The sequence below is a fragment of the Perca flavescens genome, chromosome 18 (assembly GCF_004354835.1).
Source record: "Perca flavescens isolate YP-PL-M2 chromosome 18, PFLA_1.0, whole genome shotgun sequence".
NCBI lineage: Eukaryota > Metazoa > Chordata > Actinopteri > Perciformes > Percidae > Perca > Perca flavescens.
Window position 1 is genome coordinate 25020310 of NC_041348.1, and position 19110 is coordinate 25039419.

General features: G+C 39.5%; 1 protein-coding gene across 1 annotated transcript in view; it reads left to right on the plus strand.

Moving 5' to 3' along the window:
• The window catches only part of map3k5 (mitogen-activated protein kinase kinase kinase 5), a 79278-nt gene that overhangs the window by 32882 nt on the left and 27286 nt on the right, over positions 1 to 19110 (plus strand). The window contains exons 5-13 of the mRNA XM_028604781.1: positions 2438 to 2606; positions 4778 to 4884; positions 8307 to 8477; positions 10383 to 10495; positions 12084 to 12243; positions 13333 to 13486; positions 13672 to 13779; positions 15457 to 15509; positions 18661 to 18756. Coding sequence (XP_028460582.1) covers positions 2438 to 2606; positions 4778 to 4884; positions 8307 to 8477; positions 10383 to 10495; positions 12084 to 12243; positions 13333 to 13486; positions 13672 to 13779; positions 15457 to 15509; positions 18661 to 18756 — 1131 coding nt within the window. The remainder of the gene's footprint in view (positions 1 to 2437; positions 2607 to 4777; positions 4885 to 8306; positions 8478 to 10382; positions 10496 to 12083; positions 12244 to 13332; positions 13487 to 13671; positions 13780 to 15456; positions 15510 to 18660; positions 18757 to 19110) is intronic.

The following is a 19110-nucleotide window of genomic DNA, read 5'->3' on the forward strand; positions in this document are numbered from 1 at the left end:
AGACGTCCCGGCCTACAAAGCGTATCCTATAGACTTAAGAAAAAAATCTCTGTTTGGTACAGATCCTCGCAAAAATCACACTATAATCATCATCAAAGAATCAATGAAAATGAGAATAATAATAATACAAAAAAGAGAATTCCTCCAATATCGTGAATCATATCACAATCGCAATATCAGTCAAAATAATCGCAATTAGATAATATTTCCCTCATATCGTGCAGCCCTATCCAGCCCTAGTTGGCACTGAGTGTGACTGAGTGTGACTAAGTGTGACCGTAAGCTCAGCAGAAATTGTTAATATGTGTGATTAAAAAGCCATGTGGAGTTGTGAATGAACATCCAACAAATGGCCCTTTTAAAAAGTTGGCTGCAAGTTTTACATTTTAAAAAGGTTTCTAATCATCATTTACTGTCAAGAATATGAAAGAGCAGATGAGAAGAGTATTCATTTTTCTTTGTAAATAACACTGCTTTCAGTTGTAACAGTTTGACCTTGCCGGAGTGCATCTATCATTGTCTTAATTTTATGCATTCCTCCACAAAATCTAGTGAAACTAATCTTTAATTATATTTAAATATTTAAACATTTATGAAATTGTGTCTCTTAAAAAACTAATTGAAGACACGCGGAAAATAGCTCGTATCACTACAGAACGATCTGAAATGATGTAAAACAGGAAATGAATTAAAACTCCAATCATGTTAGAATTGCCCCCTCAAGGAGACACCCAAAATAATTTGATTAGCATGATGTTCAGAAAGGCTTATAATTACATATTGCAGTTTCCTCTACGACTTTTTTTTAGCAGTGGGGGCAGATCTGTCGGAACCAAATGTTTTACGTATTAAACAGAACTGACACTTCGCTGCAACACAAACAAATATATTTATTCACCTCTATTCACACACAGCGAGGCATATTTTCATTTCATTTTGATTGAACTGTATTTTTGAGGAACTGTAGGTCTACAAAATGAATTTTACAAGAAATTCTTCAAAGGGAAACCAAAACCCAAAGTAGGCTATAGTATGAAACCATTCATAATGAAACTAATTGCATATTTGCCTCAGTGGCAAAGTTGGCAGCCTTGCTGTGTGCATTTGATTTTTCTTGGCTTTTGGAAAAATAACTCCAAGGCTCGGTTATAGGGGAATTCAGAAAGAGGTGGCCCATTAATGCTGAGTAGCATACATTCTGCTAGATGGTACCCCTGTGGCCTGGATGGTCATTTTGACCGTTTTGAAATTTATATGTGTAATAACTTTGCTAAATAAAAAAATACAAGTGTGGGCATTAAGGGCATTAAGGTGGTAGCCTAAGTGGGCAGAAGAGAGATAGAGAAAGAGGAAGCAGACGTGTTGTAGATGCAACCGGAGCAGAGGTGGTGGTTATTCATGTTATAACGTCGGCCCTGGAGGTAACGAGTCTCCGCTGGTTTTCTGATCACGGTCGGAGAGGTTAACACATTGAACATTTTAACAGCTGATTAATGTGCACTTGTTTCCCCGTGTGCGCTGATGCCTCATCTGTTGACATTTCCGAAAGCCTTCCTACAGTTGCTTAATAAAAAAAGGGCTTTCCACACAAACAAACGTAGCCTACATGTGTCATTAGTTTGAGGGAAAAAAATCGGGCTCGGACACAAATTTCGTAATACCTGTCGGGCTCGGGCTGGGTTCGGGCACGGCTCTGTCGGACGTGGGCCAGCTCGGACAGAAAAATTCGGCCCAATCCGGACTCTGGTGGGCATCACCAATGGGCCGACATGAATGTATGAAATCATCACGGTTTAGCCTACTATGCCATGATATGATATCAAGGGCGTTGTATTGAATCAACAGCCACGTTCAATTTAGCTAGCAGGTGAAGGTGAAACTAAAAATGTGCCAGAACTATAGACTAATACAGGCTTAAATGAACTGACAATATAAGTTAGGCTATACGACTTACAGTTCTCAAGGATGCACACATGCCATCTCAACCGGGTCCTTTTCTTTGAGTGGCACGCGTGCCCACTGGCGTTGTGAAGCGCGTGTCCGCGCTATTCTGCGACTCTCTAACAATCACTGCTGATTGACGGCTTTTTTCTGATACCGTGGCGGGAGAAATCTAACCATGGCGGACCGCCATTTGCCAATCAACATAGAGGAAACACTGTCTGTCAAGTCAACACACAAGCCAAAGCATGACACTTCAGCCTGCTGTAGTCTGCTCTAAACATTACACTCAAATTGTACGATTAGCCACTAAAATTAGAAACCTATTCATTTCTGTGAGCAACCTAGATTATATATAGACACTGTCCATTTGCCAATCAACATAGAGGAAACACTGTATTGTACTAACTTTAAATAATTGGAAACCGGCTGGTTTTTAGATGTATTGCTTAATTCCTTCTTCTTTTTTTTTTTTTTTTTACCTTTTCTCTCACAGCCAGTATTTCCGTGAGACCATTCTGAACGAGATCCGTAAGGCTCGGGAGCTGTACACTGGCATGGAGCTGGCTGCCGAGCTGAGCCGCATCCAGCAGCGGCTGGACAACGTGGAGTGCCTTTCGGTCGACATCGTCATCAACCTGCTGCTGACATACAGGGACATCCAGGTACACCTGCTCTGAAGTGTGCTGCCTTCGGAGAAATAAAAAAAAACATGAGATCATTAATGGAGACAATTGGTAGTTGTTGCTGCCTGTTGTTTTCCTGAAGAGAATAGGAAGTGGATTTGATTAATTTCAACATGTGCATTTGCCAGAAACAAATCTATTTATACTGAGCTCCCTCTAGAAAAGCTGCCTTTTGTGCTGTAAAACAACTTCTTAGTTTTTCATGCCGCCCCAGAGACTGCCCATCCTCTCTATCAGATGCTTCCTCTTTCGTTGCTTCATAGAAATCATTGAGACATCTGGTAATAAGAATGATGGGGAGGAGCTGTAGGCTAGTATGTGAATCAGCTTTCAAATTCAACGGGGAGCCATATTTGGCCATTTGGGGTAAGTGCAAAGTCAGGCGCTTTAGCAATAGCATTGTCAAAATCTAGATTTCGTTGGAGCTGGGTTTTCTCCATAACTTATACACAACTTATAATTGAAAGGTTGCAATTTAAACCCTCACAGATGGAATAGAGGAAAACATGCACAAAAAATGAGGGCACAGTCCTAAATAAGTCTCTAAATTAATAAACAACAACAACAACAAACATTTCTTTTCGTTATTGATGAATATGGTAATTATTTTTGTGATCAATCGTTTAGCCTACTTAATGTCACAGAAAATACAGGAAAAAAAACTATCACATTCCCCAAGTTGACATCTCTTTTATGTCCAAAAAACTGTCCAAAACTCCTAAATATTAAAATGCAATGATACATAACTAAAAAATTGTAAATCTTCGCATTAGAGAAGCTGTAACCAGTGAAAGTTTGTGTTTTTTGTTTGAAAAATTACCAAACTATTGATAGATTATCAAAGTAGCTGCTGATTGATCGATTTTAAATATTTATGAGACTTTTGGAGGCCAACACTTAACATCTCAAATGACAAAAATGTGTTTACATACACAGTATTACTCAATTTCAAGCTGTATAAAATATTCACTTAATCAATTAGGATGCACATCCAGTTTCAAACCTGGTCATAACCCTGATTTTAAACCCTGGAAACTCCTTAGAGAGGAATATGCAGAAACTTTCAGCTCAACATCCCAAAAAGTTTCTAGGATAAACTATGAGGGTATATCAGACATTCAGGTAACCACTTCCTAAGTTCAAACAAATTGCCAACTTGGTGATCTGTGTGTGCTTCTTATGCACCTGACCATGGCAGAGGAAACCACTGTACAAACCTACTGTACTGTAAAAGTTAGAGGTCACTGCCTCAGCATCAATCTGTCAGCCTCCTCCCTTTTCACGAGTGGCGCTTCCTCAAACGGGCCCTCGCAGACTGCCTGTGGAGAGCTCCAGGCGTAGCTTTTGGTCTGCTCGTCTTAAATCTGCCGCTCTTCCTACTCTTTAGTCTCTCCGCATTGCGATGGCACCCACCACAGTCCAGATCCTCCCACTCACCATAGGCAGCGCTCAGCCTCATGAATCATTCATGACAACAACAAGCATTGAGGATGTGCTGAATTATTCAACATGCTTTGGATACAGTGACTATGTAGGCAAGTAGCAAGCAACACAAATGTGATGAAGGGGCCACTCAATTATCGAACGGCTTTTGGTGTTAAGGACACAGTTGAGTTTCAGAAACTCTCCCTCTGGCCTCAAAGCAGCTCAACACCTTTTTGTGTCTGTGTGTGTCTGTGTGTGTCTGTGTGTGTCTGTGTGTGTCTGTGTGTGTGTGTGTGTGTGTGTGTGTGTGTGTGTGTGTGTGTGTGTGTGTGTGTGTGTGTGTGTGATTGGTGCAGAGATGCATGGAGAACAGTCCCACAATGCTTAGCAATGACCAGCGGGGCGCTCACGCTACCTGCGCGACCCGTGAGCAACTTGCTTGCGTTTGTTTTGTATGTTTTTCTTTTATCGAAGGTTCTGAGAAGCAGTAAGTAACTGAGTTAATCATGAAGGGAGTTTATTAACCCTTCTGCAATTCAACTTTTAACTGGATAAAATCTATTTTGGAGTGCTCTCTAGGGTGTAGGCCTAAATGTAGGCTTGTGTGCTGTTATGTATGTGCGTGTTGTCTGTAGCTGCTCTCAACTAATTGCCCCCTGTGGGATTAATAAATTGAAAGTACAACAAGAGCTCATCAGTGTGTTCTTCACTCACTTGTCGTCTAGGATTATGAGTCCATCGTGAAGCTGGTGGAGACTCTGGAGAAGCTTCCGACCTTTGACCTCGTGGCTCATCCACATGTGAAGTTCCACTACGCCTTTGCACTGAATCGGTAAGATGGCGAGCATGGCGACGTGCACGAAACTGTGATACACCCGGTGACACTTTATCATATACCTGCCGACCTGCACATAGACACATGCTCACTGAGTTTTTTAATTGGGTGGAGGTGTTTTGATTTTGTGTCTTTTGGCATGTGAACAATGTTGTTTGACCTATTGACAATCAAACAAAAAAAGAGAGAGGGGGGGATATGCAGTTTCATAGCAGCAGTTGAGGGAGAATTTTCTCAAACTCCACTTGAAAAAAACAACATTTTTGAAGTTACAAGCAGCATAAAATTCAGGTTCGGGGCCCCCAAGCTGCAGTGATATTATTAGCAGCATGTGTGCAGCTACTCTGCTCAGGAAAAAAGGCAGATGTACAACACCGAGAGGTTTTGACTGCCTGTTTCTCACCAGCTGCTTTTCTTGTAAACTTCCTGCGGTTTTCGTTGTGCGACTGCCTCAAACAGCAATAAATCGTGCTGTTCTTTAATTTGGCAGCAATTGGAAAATGTTTCTGCAGGGTGCCAAGGTGCCGCTGTTACTGTCTGGCCCATTACCAGGATGTGTTGTCGTGTTTACGAGTTCAAGGCAGCAACGCTGAGACATTTTTGTGAGACCGATTCATATGATGAGCTTTAATGACAGAAGACATCCCATCACTTAAGTTTAGAACAGGACGCCATGAGTAGAGACAAACAGCTGTGTGTCAGCTTACCGAACAGAGTAGGATTAGTCACTTTAACTAGAATAGCTGTTACATGTAATTATGTGATGTGTAATGATGATTTGTTGTTGTTGTTGTTTTTGTTGAGGCAAAAGATGATTTGGATAGTTCATTATTTTACTTTTTAAACAATCTTGTCCACAATTTTTCCACTTTTGATATGATTAATTTGATGGTTAGGATGCAGTTTTTTGATTACATGTTTATTACATAATTGACACTGGTCGTCTGGATAACCTAAATTAATGCATTTGATTGGAATCCACAGAAATACATATATTTTGTTATTTTTCCTTTCATATTCTGGGTCTCAGACAGCGATAATATGACAATATATTGCTCAAGATTATATTAATTTGTCTTAATGTCTAAACAAGATTTTTTCATACCATTTATACTAAAATAACTACCTTATAGCCTTTTAATATGTCTGCGTGTGTATTGGGTCATTTTGGCAATTATCTATTATAATCTATTATTATATATTATAATAATTTTTTGGACATGCATTTTTTAGGATTTATTCGTCAATGGGATAAACTGTCAGATATTGAACTCACTAAATTAGACAAAAGCAAACATTCCCATTTGGTTATTGTGTCAGTTTGTCAATTGATTTTCCAGGAAATGTACTATGTCCTCATTTATATTATTATTGCATTGTAAAAGTATATTCCAGTATTGTAAGCGTTGTCCAACCTGTAGCTTTTCTCTGCCTCTGACCCACTTAGATGCCCTAATAATAACCTCCGTTGCCATAGTAAAAACTACTGCCATTATCTAAGATAATTGTATCCATATTGCCCTTTCCTAGTGAACAGTAAAACGTTCCCCAGTAGAAGCTGTCTTTTCCATTAAAAGAAAAAAAAAAACGAAAATGTAATTTCTTTGATATTTGACATTTAACCAGTGAAATAACTTTGTTGAAGCCTGAATACAAAATCACTTATATTATACAGTAGTGATTGCACGTTGTCAGAGGCTGCACAATAGATTGATAAGGTACAAAAATCTTTCTATTGCTATTCCTCTTCACCGAGTTCTGACCCAGCAGCGTGCGGCCCTCGCCGAGCCCTGAGATTATCAATATTCGGCCTTAACAAACGCTTGATGATTGGTCTGAAGTAGGGGCTCTGCTTCTAAATGAATCTGCCAGCTTGAAGTGGGTGTGTACTAATTGGCTTCAGCCTCTTGTCTGCAGCAGGGCAGCTTCAGGCGTGTGAGCGTTGAACGCTGCTGGGAGCCTGACAGCAGCGAGGGAAGAATCTCCTCCTTCCAAATACCAATCTGTGCTCTAGAGAGGAGAAATAGAGAAAATAGAGAGATGCATTAGGAGAGAGCAGGTCTTGTCTCCCTCTGGACCGTCTCCATGGTAATAGCTGTCAGCTCGTATGTTTTATTTAACCTTCACGCTCTGGAGAGGAGCCACGCTGTGTTTGTATCACACATTGTGCCTGTGTGAGACTTAACTTCGCAAACACCTCTCATATCTTTCTAAAGTCTGTGTTTTGATAGGTTCATTAGCAAAGCCTTATCGAAATTTCATCCCTCAAGAACTAAAACGACCCCCGTGGAATCGAGGTTCTGAAGCACTTTGCCGCATAAATTAACATAATAAAGAGGATTAGGACATAATTATTGAATGCACCTAAGAATATACAGTGCACTATTTACTACGCAAATTGCATTCCTTATGCTATCATGCAGCACTTTAGTGTTTTTTCTTTAGTCTTGGCAACAAGTTTTTTTTTTTTCTCGTTTCCTCCTGCCGATGGTCAAGTTGCATTGTGGGGAATGTAGAAAAAAAGGTTTTTAAAAAATCGGTGCAATAAAAAAGACAATATCTCTGGTTCTGTTGTTTCGATTTTGCCTTCCTTTTTTTTTTTTTAACTGTCCATCATCTGTCCAATAATGCAATCTCATTGTTCACTGTTAAATCAGTGGAGTACTCCATTAAGGTGTCCTGTCCCCACATTCAGGTAAACCATTCATTGGTGTTTGGTTCACTGTTGTGCTCTCTATTGTTTTATAGCTCCCATTGTTGTTAAACGGGAAAAAGCATGCCACCTGTTACTCCCTTCAAGATTTGTGGAAACTCCTACAGTTGATGTGTGATTATCCAAAAATGCAAAGCAATGGAAAGGAGTGTTTACATGACGTAGGTTTACCTGTTTTAATGGACTGTTTTTTTTGGAATTAGCCAGTTCTTATATTTTTATCAGTAAATACAACCAATGTCACAATTAAGCAATGGACTTCCAAAAGTTTGGGGAACTTTCAAGAGACTTTAAAAATGGAGGAAGGCCCAAAATTGATTTTAACAGAGTTCAAGATTTCCTGACACCCAAGCTCAAAAACCTACAACCTACAATTCCCATAATGCAATGAGTCTCAGTGGCTTGTCAGCTCCCTCCAGAGCACACAACTATTTCCAAGGCTGAGCAGTCCACATGCCTGATGTAGAGTGTGTTAGCATATCAAATCGGTGGAGTGCACCTTTTAAGATTAATATGGTGTGATCTCTAACACTTGATACGCGTTATCAGTCACAAATACCCATGACAGCTTTCCTCTGACACATGCCTGGATAGATGCTCAAAGCTGATTAGTTTTTGCTTCATTGCTACTCAGTCCAGTTAAAATATGACCCAACTCCAATTTACCTCCGTTCTGACTCTGCATGCTGTGTGTTTGTGAGTGTAGGAGGAACCTGCCGGGCGACAGACAGAAGGCTCTGGACATAATGCTGCCCCTGGTGGAGGGCGAGGAGCAGGTAGCCTCGGACATCTACTGCCTGGTGGGACGGATCTATAAGGACATGTTCCTGGAGTCTCACTTCACTGACACACCGAGCAGAGACAGCGGCACACAATGGTGAGAGAGGATGTCAGGTGGCTCCGCCAAACACCGAGTCACACATGAATATTGTTAGAGGAAATGTTTCGAAGGGCTAGATAGATAGATAGATAGATAGATAGATAGATAGATAGATAGATAGATAGATAGATAGATGCCTTTTTAAAGTGACTCTCTGGATTGTGACACTCTAGTATCAAGAGTTTACTTTGAATGGTGCCATGAATACTTGAACTAAATAGCTGTTATCGTAAAGGTAAAAGCCTTTTTTTTTTCTTTTTTTTGTGAGGAGAATTACAAGTCTCATTCAAAGACGGGCCACTCATTACATGACAAATGACAGCTCATTACAGCAGTGACGTGCAAAAGGTCGCACAACTTTTCACACCTTTTAAAGCAAATGTGCAAAAGCATGAGAACAACATGCAGAGGTTCCAGTCCTGTCTGCTAAAAATGAAAAGATTGCAAAAGGAAGATTATTTAAGAGTTAAGATGAAAAAGAAAGCAATGATTTAAGTAATATGGTACTGTTAATAGCTTGAGATGCAAAATGCATTAGTTCTGCCTTGTGTCAGCAGTACAGGCTGCTGGCGGTAGTTGCTTCAAAGATCAACGTAGCTATAACAAGTAGTATCAGAATTTTAAAGTTCTTTTCTTTTTCACATTTTACCAAAGAACCAAAAAGCACATGCAATACCTCAACTTTTCTAAATGTACGGTGCCGCATCGCTTCCCTCAACCACTGAATGCGACCCGTAGGGTTGTGGGCTTTTCACAACCTGAACCTGCTTTCTAGTTTCAAAGGTTGTAGCCCATCTATTTCATGTATGCATTATGTACATACATACATCTTTATCATTAATCTAGAGGAGTATGAAAGAAAATTGTTTTTTCCTTTATTTATGTCTGGCCTTTTTCATTCAGAAACCACTCACAGGATAATATGGCATGTCTTAGAATGCCCCAGCATGCATTGCCTCGAAATTGCAAACTTAGATCCAGACCAAAACATACAGTATGTGAGAGGATAGTTATAGTTTACATTAGTCTCATCTTGAATATCAGATTTAAATTTGGCTCATTTTAACTTAGACCGATCTGTGCATCTTTAATTGCATGATTGAGTGTCAAGATAAATTAATTTGAATTAAAAAAGGGGCTCAGTATTATAAACTGTTCCTATAATTTATTAATTATGAACATCCATCCCAAAGATATAATCTTACGGATCATCATTGGTGTTGCTGGAAACATGGCAGCCTTTATTTTGCAGTGTGATTTTAAGTTGAGTCCAGAGTTGAACCTTGTTGAGACCTTTTGATGATTTAAAGGTGGATGTTCACAGCATGAGTGTGCTTCTGAAAAACCTGCAGAATCTACTTGCATATGCAGATACATGCATGTGGACTGTTGGTAAATCCAGGCTGTTCTGATTCAAATCAGGGATTCAAATCAGTGAGTATATGGAGGCTAACAGAAGCTGACGGAAGTTGACTTAATAACAGAGCAATAATAATAACACAAGGCTGCATATTGACTTCATCTGGAAATTGCGCTTAAGATCTCATATCTTAGTCGATTGAATATGCTGCTTGCGTTATCAAGCTCCCATCTGGCTGTTATTTTCAGTTCCATGTCACAGCTTGGCAGAGGTCCCTAATAACATTCACACCCCTTCCCTCAGCACAACAGATTGCTCATTAAATAAATGAAAATGTCTTATTTTGCGAGGGTACCCTCAGTTGTGGTCTGCCGTTCTGTGGTCCCAACTCAATATGGCTGTAATTGTTTTTTATAACTTGAAGTGTTTCAGGAAGCCGAAGGAGCCCCATGAAGCCATCCGTTACCTCAGAGGTGCTAGGGATTTGGAATGACGCATTTCGTGGAGTGTTTATTGAAGTCATTACTTTCTACTCCTCTCAGGTTTAAAAAAGGGTTTGAGTCAGAGCCAACACTACACTCTGGGATCAACTATGCTGTTCTGCTCCTGGCAGCCGGACACCAGTTTGACACATCTTTTGAGCTTCGTAAAGTGGGTGAGTGGGCCCTAGATTGGATACGTCTAATTTCTTTGCAACAGTCCTTTATGATCACCCGTATCTATCCAGGGCATGTATTAGAAAAAGGTTATGAATTACAAGAAGAAAGTTTTGTATTTTATAATGTGCAACCATCTATGTAATTATTTATGGAACTGCGTTTTAACATCTTTCGGCCCATCGTTTTTGGTTTAACGGGTCACAACCATGGGTGTATTCTAAGAGCCCTGTTCATTGCTATGAGAGTCGCTTAGTGGCGCATGAAGCCATCATGGAGCCATCATGGAGTCAAAAATTACCCGGCTACTTCCTGTTTAGCACTCCTCTAACTTGAATGGGGATTAAATGATTTCATCATGCCCCTTTTCTAGAATTTCCAAATGTTATCAGACCAAATGGATCAAATTCTGAAGAGAGAGAAAAAAAAAACGAGTCAGTTTGCGGGGGTTGTGACGCTTGAAAAGAAATCATCCACAGATTTATTGGACCTCTCGGTACAGTTTGCTTCAAAGCTCTGCGCACTCCTTGGGGACCACCGCAGATTCCTATTTACATATCCGGCAGAAATTTGTTGTGTTTCTGTCTGCCTTATTAATGCAAGTCCAGTATTCACTCTCCCTATAGCTTTGTTTCGGTCTCCAACAACTCAGGAAGGAAATGTCTGGCTCTTAAGTTGCTAATAGCTCCACTATGTTCACTAGCTGTTCGCCAAATGGGTCTGTCTGCTGTTTAGCTTTTTTGCTGAAAACATCGGTCTCCTGCAGCTGAAAATGACTCTACGAGAGCCATGAGAATAAACAGTGAGCTGAGAGAAGCTACAAAGCTCCACAGGTGCTGAGGGGAACTGCAGAGTTTGGTGATAATGTTCTGAGTGCACCACTACAAGTGAACCCTGTCACATTACACAGAGTCATTTGATGAAAAAAATGATTATAGCTGCTCTAATAAAGAAGAAATTTGGTTATATCTCTGGTAACATTTCCTCCTGTTACATCCTTGTTCTTCAGCTTCTGCCCTGAAATCTGAGGCTCAGAGGAGCTCAGGAATGTGGGAAATAGAGCAAGCTGTCCTGGGAAATCTGCCTGCAGCCACACCCTCCGTCCCTCTAGAGGCTAGACCCTGTTTTCCCCCTACGCGTATCTAGACTCTCCAAATGACTGGTGACTGCAGCAGGACATGTAGCAGCAACATTCAAAACAATGTTCACCATTACCTTTTAAATTCTTGCAGAGTACAATGACAAATCAAACCTTTGTACTGCAAGTTGTGGCATGTCCAAGAAGAGCAGGGGCGTAGCACATAATTCTGGGCCCTGTAGAAAGGCATTCTCTATGGGCCCCTCCCTGCATCCACAGCTATTCATTCTAGCATCATTTTGGGCCCTTCTCACATGAGGGCCCTGGGTACTCAGTCCCATTTCCACCCCCAGTCTGACACCCTTGAAGAAAAGTATAAACATGTTCTGAGGCCTTTTTTTTTCAGTCTATCTTAAAATCTCAGTTTGCAATGACTTCTGTGGATATGCAACATCAAAAATGATCTTCTTATTGTATGAAATACTGTTAACTCTTTTTTTGTTTTCCAGGAGTGAAGCTGAGCAGCCTGTTGGGGAAGAAAGGCAGCCTGGACAAGCTGCAGAGCTACTGGGACGTGGGCTTCTTCCTGGGCGCCAGCATCCTGGCCTGCGACAACACCAGGGTCATCCAGGCCTCTGAGAAACTCTTCAAACTCAAAGCCCCCATCTGGTGAGAACACTGATACAGCGCTCTCAGATTAGCATGCCGAAAAACCCATTTTTAGACCGCATCCATCACCAACTGCGCTGGTGTCCTCGTGATCTGAAGTGTAGCTCTGCTTCGCCTTGAAACCACAGTTGGCCATCTGTGGCCATTGTGCAAGCATTTGTTGTATTTCGCATGGGGAACAGAAAATATCACGAGGAAACTGACTTTGCTCATTTCGACAGCACCTCTGTCTTCACATGGATTTCGATGAATACATCAGCCTGTTGTCGCGACATTTTGTGAAGAGTTTAAAATGGGTTAGGATGCAAATAATTTGCTCTGTGGAAAGATATACTTTTCCTTAACAGGAAACAAATCTTGAAGCAATTTGACAAGATCACTACCTTTTTGTGACAGTGACATTTCTTCTTATTTAGCCACGGCACAAAACCTTTTTTTGAACTAACAAACAAAAACTTTGACCTAACCTGCGAGTGTGGAGGTATTGGTGTGTATTAATGGCAAAACAGAAAATGAATCCTTTAGAAATTAACACTTTTATATGATGAGCATTTTAAAAATAACTAATACATTCTATTCTCACATAATCGCTTCATAGTGGAGGAACAAGCTACCTGCAATACATAATTTCATACTTTATATCTATTCCTCAAGATTTTATGAGACTGTATCAGATGTGCACCATGTGGAGGAGCCCAGTAAACTGTCTGCTGCTCATTTTATTTTGCAGTGCTTAAGACCCTGCTGTTCTTTATTTGCGTTTGCGCTGTTAAAACTCTTTAAGTTTCCATTAATGTCACAAAGAAAAATGAGCCCCAGCACGGAAACACAATAATATTGTTCTGTTTGTTTCTGTGATCCTTCTTGATCTATGCTCATGGGTTTAAAACAATATAACACACATGCAAATTATCTGCCAGTAAGTTATTTTGTTTGCAGATGTTTTTCTGATGAGAAATGGGGATTAATTAAGTTTTGTGTGGGTCTGACATTTGATTACATTTGGTTAAATACAGATTTGGATTCTGACCCTTTTCAGAGCGCAGTGAATAAAACGTATCTTCTTTTACTCTCTTTGGTTGGTTTCAGGTATCTGAGCTCGCTAGTGGAGACGATCTTGATCTACCAACAGTTTAAGAAACCTGGCGCGGAGCAGCCAGCCCCCAAACAGGAGCTGGTAGACTTCTGGATGGACTTTCTGGTGGAGGCCACCAAGAAGGACGTCTCCTCTGTCCGATTTCCTGTAAGTGACTTCAGCCAAGGAACCAATTAACCGCAAAACATGCAGCTTCAGGGGCCAATCAGAGGCTGAGATTTATTGGGCAGCTCTCAGGTTTAATATGTTGAAACAGAAGGAAAAGATTGTAAATGCTCAGAAAATTTACAATGGATAAAGGAAGTAATCCAAAACATGTATCTCTTCTCCAGGTGTTGATATTAGAGCCCACGAAAGTATACCAGCCTTCATATTTGTCCATAAACAAAGACGTGGATGACAACACGGTGTCTATCTGGCATGTTGCTTCTGATGACAAGGTAGGTGTCTCTTCTGTGATTTGCACTGCAATTGACAAATTGTATTAATAATCCGTTCCTGAATCTGAGATGAAACCTCAAAAACATTTAGGATCCATCCTCCATCGCAATATCAGTCAAAAATAACCGCAATTAGATATTTTCCTCCTATTGTGCCGCCCTATTTTAGATCATCTTAATCCAAACGCAACAATCAAATCAATCAAATCTGAGACTTTTCAGCATTGGGACAAAAAAAACAACATTATTCCTTAATCTTCACATACACAGTACAATGTAGTGAAATTATATTACTGCATTGAACCCATCCTAAGTATTTGGACACTCATTAAGCTCATAAAGGTTGCGTTGTAAACCATCAGTAGACTATTAAGAACTGGACAGCTATACATACAGCATCCGGGCAGAAACTAGGCATCAACCGTCCTTGCCATTCACAGTAGGTTTAAAGCAGAGCCAAAGTCTGGTCCGTCTCCGTCTTCTGGTAAAAGAACTGAACAAATTACAATTTAATGACTGACAACAAATCAAATCCTGCTTTTTTTAACCGTACCATCAGCTCCAGACATAGTTTTCTATAAAAAAAAAAAAAGAAAAAAAAAAGTGAGAAACGTGTATAATTGCATGGTTTGATAGGTAATCAGCAACAATATTACACTGTTGGTCGTAGAGAAATATTGTACGCCGAATGGAAAATGTATGAACTTTTAAGTGAAGAAGCCATGTAAACTTACATCCATTATGGCTTGGTGCCCAATATAAAGTATGGGAAGATGCTAGTGTGTTAGTATTAGCATACATTATTTTGAGAGAGCTAAATCTTAATTAATCTGAAATTATATGCAAAAACATTGTGTGTAAATGTACAGGAAATATGATATAAAGGCTATTTAGTAAACATAGACTACTGTGCAAGGTGATTAATAATCATAACCTAGCCATACGTAAAACATGTTTTATTTATCACGCTGCTGGTAACCATAGCGTCAATAATGATTCTTAAAGTCTAAACCGTTAATTTCTCGCCTAAAATGTTCTCAGAAGTGAATTTAGTGATGAATAAGATGGCGAAAATGGATAAAATTGTCCCATTGTTGGCCTGTCTATGTACCTGCTATGGGTTGCTACTCCCTCTTATGACGTCATCACCCAGTTACTGTAAAAAACATGCTACCTTTGAAGAAACCCCAATACATGTTATTTTAACGCATTTAAAGACAGAAATGTTTAAATACATACATATTGAGCGCTTTATTTACATATTAATTGGTTGTGGTGGTTAACCTGCACTTTACACTTTAACATTATGCAAATGAGTAAACTTATTAATGACTCATGTTTGCCAACAGAAAATGATGATGATTGTCAGATTTCCTGTTTGGTTTTACCTTTGGTTAGATGCTACGCTGCGATAATGGTCTTTAGCTTCCTGTCATGAAGTTCTTTGTGTGTCGGTCTTATTGATTGTTTCCTAATATTGTAGTACATTATTGCTTACAGCAGAATATAAATAAAAGCTCTTGCTTATCAGAAATTGATCCCATTAAACCTGCTACACTGACTTAATGTTTTTATAAAATGCATGTGCTATAACCAACTGCAATCAGTCTGTGTATTGATTGATTTAACCTCTCCCAGAAGCTGTTATGATGTTATTTGTTCTGATGTATCCTGCAGCACAAAGGGATCCATGAGTGGAACTTCAGCGCCACATCAGTACGAGGTGTCAGGTCAGTGTCTGCTGTCTTAAATGACACACTCATATTACAGCTGAGGGATGTGACAACGACCCCGCATCTGTCTCCAGAGGGTGATTGGTTTGAATTTATCATCAGATGATGGATTGGGAAAAAAATGGTTTAGCTCCACTACATCTCTAAAAGTTAAAAAGTCTATGCAAGCCTCCAGATGAATGCATGTGTATATATAATTTCTGCCGTAGGGGAGGGATGTCACGAAACCTGTCAAGGTCTGGTATGGACTGACCATGTGATGCAATGACCATGACTAGGTGCTATGGTAGAGTGTGTGCAATGGTGGTTGTGCAAAAGTGAACAGTGCAGGGATTGAACAGTGCAATAGCTTATTATTAAATATGAACTGTGACTATGAAAAGACAAGAATGTAAACTTAATAGAATTGCTTGACAAACAAGAAAAGAAATAATATACTTTAAGAACAATATATAACAGGGAATAAGTTATAAAATGTAGATGTTATGACCAGATTGTGTAGGATGGCTAACACGTCAGGTGTACAGCAGACAAAGTGATATGATGATGATTATGATATGATAATAATTATGTTGGCACTGTTTTCATCTCTCAACTGTCTTAATATTAGCATTCATATTGTGATCATATTAGCAAGTATCAAATGCATGCCAATGTGCAATAATGATAACTTAACATACTGACAAAACAATGACATGTATTATTTTCCTTTATTTGAATAGATTATCTGTTACAAAAAAAACAAATGATTGCGATTGTTTTGTGGTTCGTATCCTATCATCTACGGGGCCTGACCTCGGTGATTTGATTCTGAAAGCAGTTACGAGCGCACGGAGACACGAAGCGACACAAAGCAGGGTTCAGTTCACAATGTTCTCAAGGTTTAATGAGACACACAAGAATATACCGTACAGGCCAAAAGTTTGGACACACCTTCTCATTCAATGAGTTTCCTTTTTCTTTTCATGACTATTTACATTGTAGATTCTCACTGAAGGCATCAAAACTATGAATGAACACATATGGAATTATGTACTTAACAAAAAAGTGTGAAATAACTGAAAACATGTCTTATATTTTAGTTTCTTCAAAGAAGTCACCCTTTGCTTTTTTATTAATAAGGGAAAAACATTCCACTAATTAACCCTGACAAAGCACACCTGTGAAGTGAAAACCATTTCAGGTGACTACCTCATGAAGCTCATTGAGAGAACACCAAGGGTTTGCAGAGTTATCAAAAAAAGCAAAGGGTGACTACTTTGAAGAATCTAAAATATAAGACATGTTTTCAGTTATTTCGCACTTTTTTGTTAAGTTCATAATTCCATATGTGTTCATTCATAGTTTTGATGCCTTCAGTGAGAATCTACAATGTAAATAGTCATGAAAATAAAGAAGTGTGTCCAAACTTTTGGCCTGTACTGTATACATTTTCTAACACACGCTCCGTTCACTTCGATGACGTGAGAGTAGATGGATGCGAAAGGGGCAGCAAAGGAAAGGAGGATTGGTTCAAGTTATGTTCAGGTTCACACAGATAAATCTTCAGGAAGGAAAAAAAGTTTAATGATGTACGATACGAATTTATGATACCAATTGAAAAAGACAGGAGAGGCTTTGTTCTGAGTTTTCACAGAATGGAATGTTAAGTATTTACAACAGTTTAATCAAGATTAAAATATTTTTCTTGGGAGAGACCAGACCAAGAAAGGGACATCTGTGAGGCAGAGCGGTGCTTTGAACTAAAAGCTAACATGTTGATGTTAAGCATGTATAATGTTTACCATGCTCACCAGCTTAGTGTGTTAGCATGCTAATTGCTTGATTAGCACTAAACAGAAAATACAGCTGAGGCTGCTGGGAATGACCTGTTTTGCAGGTATTTCGTCACAAACCAAAGCAAGAAATATGACCTGATGGTGGCGCTAGATGAAATGTGAAGGGATTACATTATTGCAATGAATCCTTTGGGAATTTATGAATGTCTGTACAAATTTGTATGGCAATCCATTAAATAGTTGTTGAGATATTTTAGTCTTGAAAGTGGTGAACCAACAGGCTGACATTACCACCGTCATCCAGCCACTAGCATGGCTACAAACCAAAATCCTGCCACTTATTCTCCTGCACGTTTCTCTTAAAAATCTTGACCATAGTAAGACTACCTGTTTGAATAAAGACCTCACTAACATTGTCCCAAAATATGAAATATATACATGTATCAGATATATACCAATATCAAAATATATATAACAGCAAAATATAATAAAAGACAAAGTATAGCATCATGAGCCAAACAAACATCTGCATTCACTGCTAACTGTAAACATGTAAGGGACTCCCATTAGGGCCTAACATGTTGTATGTGCAGAGGTATCTAAGAATTGCAAAAAAGCATTTTATTAATTGCACACAACGTGCAGATTTTAGACACCATCACTTCACCTCTCACAGCTCCAAATGGTACCAGAGTGGAGTGATAATGGAACCATTAATAGCACAGACAGTCTACCATGGACAGTCTTCATGATGTCTTTTCTCTGCGTCTCCTTTTTCCACGGTCCTCAAAGGAATTCAGTGTCAGATCAGTGGAAGGCTGTGCTCGCATGTTGCTAGGGAACCGACTCATTCTCTGTGCCCACTCAGCCTGCAGACAGTCAGCAGGACACAGAAGCAGCTCTGCGAGCAACAATACGACCACAAATACAGTTGCTTCGTTGTCTGGCTTGGCAGTTCTGGCCTTGGCGCACGAAGAATTAGACAATCGCTCATCCCAGCGGATGAAAGTTTCCATGTAGTTGTTGAATTGAAGCTCCTTTTGTGCAGATGTTCAGCATCATTTGATTTGACAATTTGCAAAACAAGTTTTGTGTTTGTTCCAGATGCATTGTCCAGAAACAAACTCTCATAATGATATTACTGCATACTTACTTTGCAAGATGCATTGTTATTACATCCTGCAGCATTTGACACATCTACTGGGGTTTATATTTTGTTAGAGTGGCCCTCCACATGCAATGTCTTTTATTTCATACACGGAGATTGATGGCTCATGGCATAAGTCAAGTGAAAGACCTCATTCATTCTCTGACTCATATCTGTTGTAATGGGATCATCGTCCGACTAACTGTGATCCGTTTCTCCTCAGCATCTCCAAGTTTGACGAGCGCAGTGCCTTCCTTTACGTGCTTCACAATTCAGAGGACTTCCAGATCTATTTCTGTACAGAGATGCACTGTAAAAGGTCTGTTCTCAGTCCCACTCTGTTTGTTTGACATCATTAAGCTCATAAAGGTTGCGTTGTAAACCATCAGTAGACTATTAAGTGTTTTTAGTATTCTAAATCTTTATTTAATGTGATGATAATGATATAATGACCTCTGCCTGCTACTTTGAAATTCATATTATTGGGTTTTATGAGCCATTAATGGAAAATTAGCTTAAAATCAGAACACAACTGTCAAGTTATTACCTTTGGCGCTAAATCTGAAAAGATGAGGTTTTTAGTGGTTTTGTTAATGGGTACACTTTCAACAAGACGTACAAGTCTACAGCAAGCATGGCTGTGAGGCTTTACTCAGGCACACTGGTGCTTTAT